This window comes from Bos mutus, chromosome 8 (genome assembly GCF_027580195.1).
Source record: "Bos mutus isolate GX-2022 chromosome 8, NWIPB_WYAK_1.1, whole genome shotgun sequence".
Classification (NCBI taxonomy): Eukaryota; Metazoa; Chordata; class Mammalia; order Artiodactyla; family Bovidae; genus Bos; species Bos mutus.
Window position 1 is genome coordinate 68170871 of NC_091624.1, and position 12303 is coordinate 68183173.

The window sequence follows — 12303 nt, forward strand, 5'->3', positions numbered from 1 at the left end:
TCCACCTTAGAAATTCCAGAAATACTCAAACAGGACATTCTTCTGGATGCATTGACTTGATGTTCACTTGGAAAGACTTAGGTGCTTGACAGACTGACCCTCATAGTTAAATCTGCTTGAGCGTATGCAAAGATTATAATGTGAGTGGTGGGCTTATAATTCAATACCTATAATAGTTGTGGTAGGTAGGTTTTCGTGTTTGTTTTTTTGCTAGGTCAACCGCCTTTGAATTATGGTTGATGTCTGTATGGGAGCTAAGATTATGACTGGACGAAGTAAAAAGAGGGCAAAGTGTGATTAATGATGTCTGTTTTGGACACAAATTAATGAAGAAAAATAATCTGTACCAAGAATTTGCCAACCCTGCTGTAGAAAAGTATTATATCACTGTGAACTTTACAGTAATGTAGTTCACCATACTAATTTCATCTTCTAAGTGAATGTTTCCAGAAATTCTCAAGACATCTAGGTGATAACGTTTTTAGTTTAACCTCAAAAATGAGTCCGTACATGTTTCCAATGAAAAATCATTTATTAGAATGGATCCAGTATTGTTTCTAGGGCCAGAAAAGGAAATATCATCAAAACACAGTTGAACCTTAGTAATCCAACTTTTGTCTCTTAAAATGTAATTATTGTATAAAAATAAAGACAAAAAGTATATGGTATCTTTGATAGATCAGATCAGTCGCTCAGTCATGTCCGACTCTTTGCGACCCCATGAATCGCAGCACGCCAGGCCTCCCTGTCCATCACCAACTCCCGAATTCACTCAGACTCACGTCCATCGAGTCAGTGATGCCATCCAGCCATCTCATCCTCTGTCGGTCCCCTTCTCCTCTTGCCCCCAATCCCTCCCAGCATCAGAGTCTTTTCTAATGAGTCAACTCTTCGCATGAGCTGGCCAAAGTACTGGAGTTTCAGCTTTAGCATCATTCCTTCCAAAGAAATCCCAGGGCTGATCTCCTTCAGAATGGACTGGTTGGATCTCCTTGCAGTCCAAGGGACTCTCAAGAGTCTTCTCCAACACCACAGTTCAAAAGCATCAAGTCTTCGGCGCTCAGCCTTCTTACAGTCCAACTCTCACATCCATACATGACCACAGGAAAATTATATCTTTATACAATACTGCTTTGAGTGCTGTCTTCTTAACATCGGTGCTCAAAATGTACTTGCAGTTTTCAAAGGCAGTTGAAAACTGTTATTGACATTGGTGGTATTAGTCCTGCTGCAGGTGATGAATAAGCTTCTCTTTAGGAACATCCACTGCCACAGGCAACCCCTGGGAGGCCCACAAGGAAAGCTGTGCCTTGTATACAAGGAAAAAGACCTTTCCAAAAGCTCACCCAGGATGAGGGGAAGGTGTGCTTTATAGCTAGAGTTAGCAGCCTGGAATAAGGTGTAAATTCCAAATCAGTTGGGAGTTTTGGAATAAAGTCATGTGGAAATAGGGCTTCAGCACTCCTGGTGATGGACTGTATGCAGGGTACTTTCTCAAACCCTTAAGATCATAGACCAAGAGATGAAATGTCAGCGTCACTGTGCTAATTGCCAAAAGTACCTACTTTTGTCTTCCCCTCTCAGTTCACGGGCATAGCACAGGGATTCATCGATGCTGTTCTTCTCTTCCCCCAGGCGAGCTCGGCTCTGGACTGTAAAGACAGCCTTCTGGGAGGCGTGCTAAGAGTCCTTGTGAATTCTCTGAGCTGTGATCAGAGCACCACATACCTAACTCACTGCTTTGCGACACTCCGTGCTCTCATTGCCAAGGTAAACATGGGATGCTTATTCTCTTACTTTTTATTAAGAGTTAAGATTCTCATCAGTCTAGCTTCACATTTCTTGCTTCAGGTGCACGAAAACCCGCAGACCACCATTGCATTAAGTGACACTGGGGTAAAAGTCTTAAGTCTCGTTAGGAAGGAAGCAGATACACTGATTCTGTGAGACTCACCAGTGCCTCTCACATTAGAAATGTGGGCCCACTCACTGAAGACATGAGAGTGGAAATCAATTGAGCAGATTTGTTTTTCACCTTTTTTTCATTAATGTCTTACGTGAATGAGATTCAGTTCCTCTGCATGACTCCCATTAGTGAGTCTTACAAAATGTCACATCATAAAATGCCAGAAAGTTTAAAAATAAATTTCTCATAGCCTGAAGAATATAGATTTTCCTAAAGTAAAATGGTGTATTGCAGATTTCTGTGCTCCACACTCCCCACCCCCCAATCCCTTTATTGAAAATCTTGGTTGTTGACCTCTACCTGGTATCTTTTACATTTAGAAAGTGGACTCCTGGGGCTTCCCTGGTGGTCCAGTGGTTAAGACTCTGCATTTTCAGTATTTCGATCCCTGGTTGGGAAACTTAAGATCCCATAAGCCATGAGGCACAGCCGAAATAAAGTGGACTATCTCTGCTCTTACCTGTCGGGATCATTTGCTCTTAGTCACCAATAATTTCCAGGGAAACATGGAATAATTCCTTCAGAGCTATGACTTCACCAGGGAATGCAGCCTGGCTAATCATGCAGATAATTATGTAGCCTTGCTCTTTGTAAGCAGTTCCTAATGAGATCAAGTCAACTCCATTGCTTTAGTTCATCTTCTGACTCAAGTAACTCATTATCTTTATGAAGCAGTGCATTAACTCTTCTGGGCTTTGCTTGTCCAAGCAGACATTTACATATCTCAACAGGCATCTGGTCCAGAAAGGGTATGAATGTGCCAAGTGATGTCTAATGCCGCTGCGTCTCTCCTAGTTTGGCGACTTGTTGTTTGAGGAGGAAGTGGAGCAGTGTGCAGACCTGTGTCAGCGAGTGCTGCACCACTGCAGCAGCAGCATGGACATCACCCGCAGCCAAGCCTGCGCCACTCTCTACCTCCTCATGAGGTTCAGCTTTGGAGCCACCAGCGTAAGTGCTCAAGGGGACCTAGGATCAAGAGTCAGTGCAAAGCACTGGTAGAGGAAAAGTGTGCACTATTGCAGTTGACTTCTGCCCTGTGTGAAGGGAACAATGGACATGTAGATGGATAGCAGCTTTTTTCTGAATTTCCATCTGGAAGTAAATTATTAAGACTGATGAAAGCAGTGTTTTCCATCAGTGTGTTTCCATAAGAAATGAATGGCTGTGTGTAGATTCAAGGTTGTCATCTGTCGGTGAAAAATACAACAGAATTAGGACTTTGGAAGAGCTTCTCTTATTTCCACATTCTGATTGACTGGTGCCAGAATGACCTGTGGAAGAGAATTTGAAATGATCACTATCATCTATGCCTAAGTGTTCACTGAAGCTTAGTAGCCTTTGGAATTCAGCCTTATTACAGCACAGTCTTAGTTGGTCTAGATTTTGGTGTGCTGTTTTGCAGTTTACATTTGTGGTCATGTTAATGAGCGTGTTCAACTATATTCAAAGATAATTTGGTCCATGGAAGAAAGGCAGGGTCCTCAGAATGTATTAGGTATAGCTATTGAAAAGCCTTTAGGACATTTATCAGAGCCCCTTGGAATCACCATATTTTTCCATGGGCCTAGAAGGAAAAGAGAAACAGAACGTCACTGCCTACCCAGAGTCCAGAAATCTCAGAAATCTTGCCCATGTAGATTCTGCTCCTCTTTGAAGTTTAAATAAAGTTCCAAGAAGAGGAATCTTGGCACGAAAGGAGACATTCTGTAACCCAGCTGTGTAGGAACCTTTCGGCGTTACTGCACAGAGCTGGCCCAGTGCTCAATGAAAATTTAAAGGGAGCTGACAGATTTATGTCAGAGCAATACCCATTTAAACCATTTAAACAACAATATGAATCATGAGCAAAGTATGGCTCACATTTCATTGGGAAAAAAGGAAATGATTGAGCTTGGGTAAAGGAAACACTAGACAGTTATTGCTGTCTGGCTCTACCTCCTCCAGTTATCTCCTAGCTGACTGCTTCTTGTTTGTTCCACCATTTTTTCCCTGACTCAGAACTTTGCAAGAGTAAAGATGCAAGTAACCATGTCTCTGGCATCTTTGGTGGGAAAAGCACAAGACTTTAATGAGGAATACCTGAGAAGATCCTTGAGGACAATTTTGGCCTACGCAGAAGAGGACACAGCCATGCAGACCACTCCTTTTCCCATGCAGGTAGACCGAAGAGCATGCTTTGTCTCATACGTGGGTCTGGGGTCAGCCAGTTTTAAACCTCTGTGTGTGTGTACACACATACATATACATATATATATACACACACAAACATACATATATATGTGTGTGTATAAGATATATAACATAATATATTTTATATATTATATAACTTTTTATTAAATATAATTATGTCATATGATACAGATAATTATGCAAAGTATTGTCATACGCATTATATGGAACCTAAGCTGAGGTCCTAAGCTGCCTCCTGGTTGTTATAAAAAGCCCTGATGTCCAGAGTACAGTTGAAGGCTTACATGTTACAAAGAACTGAAACTAATTTCACCAAAAGAGTATTGGAGAGGGAAGATAGTATAAGGATTCAGGACTAATACATGGATGTCAAAGGCCAACTCACGTATAGGCTGTGGCAGTGCCTGGACCTGCAAAGATGAAGGTCAAAGAGGATGCAGTCTAGACTTCCCTCCACCTGTGATCTCTCCTGTCTTAGCAAAGCCTGCTCATGACTGCCCCTTGGACTCTCCGTGCAGTCCTCACTTTTTGTTACCATGGACTACAATGCTAAGCTTGTTTGGGGTATACACTTTTTTTCTTCCAGGTGGAAGAACTTCTCTGCAATCTGAATAGCATCTTATATGACACAGTGAAAATGAGGGAATTTCAGGAAGATCCTGAGATGCTTATGGATCTCATGTACAGGTAAACTTTTCTGATAAAATCAAAAGTGTGTTACTTAAATATCAAGGGTTTGCCACTATGGAGTTTTTATGAATATAATTATCATAGGAAATGTCGCTACACTAATTTGGCTGACATCCAGAACTGTACTTAGAAATTGGTAGAAAATCATCATTTGGAGGGTGTTGATTCATGTACATGTTTTCAGAAACAGTTCCCTGATTTAAAGGGAGGTGTATATTTTTAACATTATTTTCTACTTACCATAGAATGAGAGAAAAGAACTATCAACTGTTACGTGAATTATATCTGAAATTTTTTCCACTTACATTCAGACATGCATGTAAATTTCATTTAGAAATCATATTTTACTCTGTAGTTTAAATTTTTGCTTTGTAATCCTTGTTTTAGGAGAAACTACTTACAAAGACAAAATTGTTCTGACATGATGTCGTAAGAAGGGTAGTACTTTTTGTCTTCCGTCATTATTTTGAAATAAAGGAAAGTAAAGAAAGAAAAGTTACTAGTGCTCCATTCAAATAGACATCATTTTATCAGGTCTTTTCTTCCCCCATAAATCTTTAACTAAATGATACATTCTTAGGGTCCTACACACCCTAGACATGAAATTCAAACAGTTGGACTTATACATGTTTGCCTTTTCTCTTATTTTCTGAACATGCAGGCAAAACTCTCAAGGGAAAAAAGTGTCCATACCCAATAGAAAAACAGTATCACTAACCTGTTGTCTTTGAAACTTTCGAAACCCATCTTCAGAATTGCCAAGAGTTACCAGGCCTCTCCTGATCTGCGGCTGACCTGGCTCCAGAACATGGCAGAGAAACACACCAAGAGGAAGTGCTACACGGAGGCCGCCATGTGCCTGGTCCATGCAGCTGCTTTGGTGGCCGAATATCTGAGCATGCTGGAGGACCACAGCTATCTGCCCGTGGGCAGCGTCAGCTTTCAGGTGGGGGCAGGTTCACCTTTTCCTTTGGTGCAGTGGCTCTCATCTGGGGGCATTTGCCAACCTCTGAAAATATTTTTGGTTGTTACAACTGAGGGCGGGAGGGTGGGTACTAGTGGCATTTAATAGGTATAAGCCAGGGATGCTGCTAAACACCCTACAATACATAGGACAGCTCCCACCACAAAAAAATTATCTGGCCCCCAAATATCAATATTGCCAAGGTTGAGAAGACCTGCTTTAGTGTATTACATTTGCCTCTTCTAATAGCTTTACCGTCTCGGGTTTTTTTTAAATTATTATTTACAGTAAATATAGATTTGATAGGCATTTTGACATTCCTAAATACTTTCATATCCATGATTTCATTTGACCTTCTCCGTCAACCAGTGAAACAGACAAATAGAGCAGATATTATTACTCCTGCTGCACAGATAAATTGAGAGAGCAACTTTTCTAAGGTCATTTAAACTCTTTCTCAAAGACTTGTAACTGGCACAGTATACTGACAAATGTGAAAGCATTTTTTCCAAATATTGGAGAAATTATTCCCATCCAGGCCCATTCCTTTGATTACACTCCCCAACTGTTTAACATCTTCCTCTCTAATCTAAAATTGAGAAAGAACCAAACTGACCTGGGAAGGAAAAAAGGGCTGAATCAATACTGTCTTAGGATAAGCTGAATATTACCCATAGTTAGCAATGGGAAATTGTCTGCTAGGTCTGAAAGTTGGTTCAGGTTGCAATGCTCAGTGGTCACTTGGACTGTTTTTGGTGAGTACTTTAAACAGTCTTTAGAGGAAACAAAAATTTTATGGGTACTTTTAGAGGCCTAATCCATAGAAATGACCATTCCTGAAACCTGTAACAACATAGTACAGAAAGAGAGCCCTTTTCAAGGCACTCACAGAGTTGTTTACAAGCGTTTGGATTATTCCTGTTTGAATTTACGGGACTGATTTTATAAAAGGCTTTATTCTCATTGTTGCTCTTCAATTCAGTTTTGTGATGCTGTGTGAACCAGAAAGAGGAGATAATTCAAAGTAGCTTTCCCAGGCTTAGAAAGTAAGACACAGAAACTGCTGTTGGCAGAGCCAGGAGTTTCTGATTTCCTGGATACTGTTCACCAGGCAATCTGGGTATTGCCTCATATTATTAATTCCTCCTTTCTTATGGTCTTCAATACCAATACTATTTGTCATTTCATTCTCAGCAAATAAATTTTATTCTCAATTCAGAAATGTTCATTATAAAAAGCCAAAAATTTAATTCTTACCCCAAAAGCATAAAAATATCACACCTGATTTTGAATCATACAATAATGAAGAAAGGTATAAAAACCAATTTTAGATATATATATTTTTTGGCCAAATTAATTTTGACCATTTGATATTAGCAAGGAAAAATATAAGTACTACTCTTGCAGTTCCCAGAAATCTTTGGGCTTACCACTTAATGTGGAATTATATCATCCTTTTGTCTTGTTTCATTAACTAAACTATTACTTATAAACTTTAATGCCTTTTTCCCACTTACTGTATTTTATTTTATATTCATCACTTAAATATTAATGGCATTTAATTATTGTTTCATGTTTAGTAAGCCTTGCAATTCTTATTTCACCTAGAATTCTATTGCTTATAGAAAGTCATACCAAGGTGAGTAGAATAGTTATTCTAGAAACAACAGAAAAACTCCCATGTTGTCCCTATGTGGGGGCATATAGCTCTACTTTTTCATAGATCTTTATTCACTCATTCATTCTTTTAGGTGATATTGAGCATTTATTTTGTCCTCACGGACTTTACATTCCAGCCAGAAAGTGAGATCATATAGCTAATTCTTCCATTTTTTATTCAATTACAATTATGATACCTGCTGTAATAAAGAGGTACAAGAAACTGTGAGCATTTATCATGTGACCCAGCTTGGGGGCCATGGAATGTTCAGAAAGACAAGGAAGGGGAAGGGGAAGGAATTGTGAAGAGTGAGGTCTTCAACACACAGAACATGGTGAGAAGAGAAGCCAAATTATGCTGATGCTTATGAACCAAGTCTCCTTTCTCTTGAATGAGACATAGCAAATCTTTTAGGAAATGTGTGCTTGCACATGGCAGAAAACCTAACCCAGACTGACCTAAGGTAGAAATGGAATTTATCAGCTTACATGAGAGAGATGAGTCTGGAGTAGCACCTGCCAAACTGGACCTAGGGGCCCAAACAATGTCATCAGACCTCAGTATCATCATCACTTCCAGGCTCTGCTTTCTGTTATGTCAGCTCAGCTTTTTTCTTTACCGGCTTCCCACACTCATGGACAAATATTTGTTTACATCTCCCTAGGTTCAAGTCCAGGAGAATAGAGAAATGCCTTTATTTCCAGAAGTTGCAGAGACAGTCTCAGTGCATCTGTTGGTTCTGACCGGGTCTTGTGCTCATCTCTGAACCAATCATAGTGGCCAGAGACATGGAATGCTATGATTGGCTGGACCAGAGTTGAGGTCCACACCTGGAGTTATGGATGGTTTCCCTGGAGGCTTTACTTTACAGAAGGATGAAGGAATTTTGGGCAGCATTAACAACAGATGTTCAGTGTTGATTCCTTAAATGCTGTGTGCTTTAGTTTTCAACTTTGTTCTGCTCCAGTAAAATTGAAATTTTGGAAAGGAATTATAAACTGGAGATAAATAAATCTGTGCAAGGAAAATAATAACCCTGAGGCCACTGAATTCCAAGGAGCTGAGATCGTTGACTCTGTGCCCCAGAGTGCAATATTTATTCCACAAATGTAGATATGTCTACATTCTTAGATACTGATGTTACTTTTACCTCCCTGATTCTGAAGCCAGAAAAATCTGCCCAGAATCTTTTTCCTCTGACTACGGCTGATAAGATTGCTGCTGCTGCTGCTGCTGCTAAGTCGCTTCAGTCGTGTCCGACTCTGTGCGACCCCATAGATGGCAGCCTACTAGGCTCCTCTGTCCCTGGGATTCTCCAGGCAAGAACACTGGAGTGGGTTGCCATTTCCTTCTCCAATGCAGGAAAGTGAAAAGTGAAAGTGAAGTCGCTCAGTCGTGTCCGACTCTTGAGACCCCATGGACTGCAGCCCACCAGGCTCCTCCATCCATGGGATTTTCCAGGCAAGAGTACTAGAGTGGGGTGCCATCGCCTTCTCTGGCTAATAAGACTGCATAACTGCAGCTATATTCCTCTACACGTGGACAATTGCATCCAGTACTAATGGTATTCGTTTCTTGGGTCATTAGATTTTTTCAACGAAATCTCTTGGACCTTCTGTTATTTCTAGTTTAGAAACATCATAGAAAAAAGACTGTCACAAGAGGTTCTGAGAGTCTCCTGTATTCCAAAAACTACCTTATCAGAAGACACAGGACTGGAACAACTCTCTCTTCCTTGACGCTCAGGATGAGTCACTCAATCATGCTAGCCAGGCCAACAAGAGGCAGACAGATTTTACTTCAGTAGCCAACCCTGGTCAATTGATAGTGGTTGATTGGAGTACCATACTGAGAGGAATTTTGAAAAAAGCTTCAGGAAAAAGAGTACTATAATTAATTAGTTCTGTCTGCTACGAGTCTAGACATATGAAGAAATAGCATGCGTGCTACCTGTTTGCCAGCCCTAAGCTACAAAGGTTTCCAGTTTTTTTAATGTACCATGTGCATTTTTTCTATATCCGTGAGACAGACTGAAGAAAATGATTCCTGGGCTGTCAAAAGTATGAGAGTCCCTGCCAGAGCCAGAACTGGGGTGAGGTGAGCAAGTCATGTGAAGTGCAGAATTTAAGGAAGCACTCGCTCTCAGGGTCCAGCGTGTTCCAGGTCATATCTTACAGAACCCTGAGAGTGAGTGTTTCCTAAATGTATGACCTGGGGTTTTCACCTTGCTCACCCTAGCCCTGGCCCTGATCACTGCATTCTCTACGAGAGACTTTCAGCTTTATGGTTTATGTAAAAATAAAAGTGTATAGAAAGGAACAAAATGTTTGAGGGGAGAAAAAAACCAGTAACTTCTGCATTGTCATAAAGATTCCCATAAAGAAGGCCTTCTCATTTGCAATTGTCATGTGATATTATGACTGTTCACCTACAAGCCAAGTCAGTAGTAGCAAGTACTTTAGAGTTTCACTCAGCTGGTGAAACAAGGAGTCTAATTAACTTTTTAAAAAGTTAATTTTAAAAACCTCAGTCCCTGCTGAATGTCCCTTAGGGTCCTTTCTCTAAAGCAACTCAGCTGTTGTTACGTTGCGGTAAGTGCCCTTTCTGTATCTGCCAATGGTTAAAAAGAAAAAAAAATCTTGAGTTTTGAAGGCCAGTGGTTCTATGTGTTCTTTCAAAATGAGTGGCAGCCAGAGGCTGTTCTAGATGGAATTACAGACCTTTTACAATCATACAAGGTGACGCTGTCGGAGTGATGGCTTCCTCATCCCTACTATGGACTCCTGTGGTGCCTTGTTAGTCGGGTTCCCCAATTCTCCAGGCTCACACTGCGTTCTCTTACAGAATATTTCTTCCAACGTACTGGAGGAGTCTGCCGTCTCTGATGACACCCTGTCACCTGATGAGGACGGGGTGTGCTCCGGCCGGTACTTCACGGAGAGTGGCCTGGTGGGCCTACTGGAGCAGGCGGCCGAGCTCTTCAGCACGGTCAGTACACACCACCCTCTGGGTCGCCGCAGTCAGCCTGAACTTCAGTGTGTGCCCTGTGTGTGGGTTTTAGTGCCCAGCCAGTCAGTCCCACTTCATGACGACACCACGTGCAGGGATGCACAGGGCATGGGAGGGGCCGGAGGACTTTGATGTATGTAAATTGGCTCAGCTCTCAGGGAGGTGAGAAAGCCTTTCATCACTGCAATATTCTGGCTTTCACTACATGCTCATTAGCTGGGCAGCAGTTTCACAGTATTATTTCCATTTAATAGAGGTGGAAACTAAGCCACAGCAAGGTGAAATGGCTTGCCCAGGCTTACACAATAAATCACAAGGCATGTTCTCATTCTCTCATTTACTCTCCTTGAGAGAACTCCTGGGGTGGAGCCTCTGGGAGAAGAGAAAAATAATAGACAAGAGTTTTCCTGACAGCTGAGTAATCCTCAGGATTGTCACAGACCACAGACAGCTCAGAGAAATGTAGGAGTGGAAACCACAGACACTCCCCTCACTAACCTAATCTGGGTCTGTTGTTGTTGTTCAGTCATGTCCAACTCTTTTGAGACCCCATGGACTGTAGCCCTCCAGGCTCTGCTGTCCATGGGATTTCCCAGGCAAGAATATTGGAGTGGATTGCCATTCCCTCTTCCAAGGGATCTTCCCGACCCAGGGATTGAACCTATGTCTCCTGCATTGAAGATTATTCTTCACCACTGAGCCACCTGGGAAGCCCAGTCTGGGTCTAAATACTCCAAATTAAAGGAAAAAAATGTATAGATTAAGTTACTGAGTTTCAGGTCAGGAAAGAAAGTCTGTTGTTCATTTTCATAATTTCCCTACTCCCTCAAATTTTAAGCAAAGTAAATATTTAATACTTCACTCAATTTAGCTGATCCAATTTGTTTTCATCCTAATATTTTTCATTCTTCTCTACTTTTCATTTCCAAGTTTCCACCTACAGCCTATGTATTTTAATTGTTGTTTTAATTATCTTCTGTTTTTCAGCTTTCCCTTTCAGAATCCAGATAACATCCAGGATACTTTGTTTTTCCTGAAATTCAAGAAAACCAGCTAGTTAGACTCTTAAGTATTCTCAGGCATTCAGTGAACATCTGCATATATGAGGACCCCCATCTGGCTATATGATGCCCAAGATTGTCTTCCTAAATTGTTCTTAGTCCCTGCTGCCATTCTCCTGTCCTATTTTTTCTCCAGGAAACCCCTTTTTCCAACTTAACATTATCAGATAGGACCACTTAGCATGTGTCTAGTTCAGTTTGAATGCTACAACCATCCCAAATATACTCAAGAGTTTATTCCTGCACTGTAAGATATTATGATGCCAATAATAAATCCATTCCCTAGTGCCCAGTGGATTAAATTCTCTTCAATTTTTTTCCTCCTCTTTCCAAGGGAGGACTGTACGAGACGGTTAATGAAGTCTACAAGCTGGTCATCCCCATCCTGGAAGCTCATCGAGACTTCCGGAAGCTGACCTCCACCCATGAAAAGCTGCAGAAGGCCTTTGACAGCATCATTAGCAAGGTAGCTGAGGATCCTGACTAACAAGTGCAATGGTCTGATAGCAGGTGACTGTCTCAGAGATGCTGAGACCTTCTTCCTCTCTAGGGAGTGACTGGCCTGACGGACATCAGTACTGTAGCTCTCTCCTATCAAATGGAAAAGGGCTGCAAATAGAGGACTGTCATGCAAACTGTGAAAGAAGGCAGTTGAATTACTTTGCAACCAGGAATGTGAAAATCTCTTAAATTCACTTAAAAGAAATCCTAGAACTCTTTCGTGGGTTTTTTTGTTGTTGTTGTTATTAATTCCCAAGTTTGT

At 41.2% G+C, this 12303-nt stretch overlaps 1 protein-coding gene across 4 annotated transcripts in view; it reads left to right on the plus strand.

The window, feature by feature from the left end:
* The window catches only part of DOCK8 (dedicator of cytokinesis 8), a 233270-nt gene that overhangs the window by 199001 nt on the left and 21966 nt on the right, over nucleotides 1-12303 (plus strand). For all 4 annotated transcript variants that reach the window (XM_070375802.1, XM_070375805.1, XM_070375803.1 and 1 more), the window contains 7 exons: nucleotides 1636-1770; nucleotides 2762-2914; nucleotides 3965-4123; nucleotides 4743-4843; nucleotides 5600-5792; nucleotides 10315-10458; nucleotides 11875-12006. In XM_070375802.1, coding sequence (XP_070231903.1) covers nucleotides 1636-1770; nucleotides 2762-2914; nucleotides 3965-4123; nucleotides 4743-4843; nucleotides 5600-5792; nucleotides 10315-10458; nucleotides 11875-12006 — 1017 coding nt within the window. The remainder of the gene's footprint in view (nucleotides 1-1635; nucleotides 1771-2761; nucleotides 2915-3964; nucleotides 4124-4742; nucleotides 4844-5599; nucleotides 5793-10314; nucleotides 10459-11874; nucleotides 12007-12303) is intronic.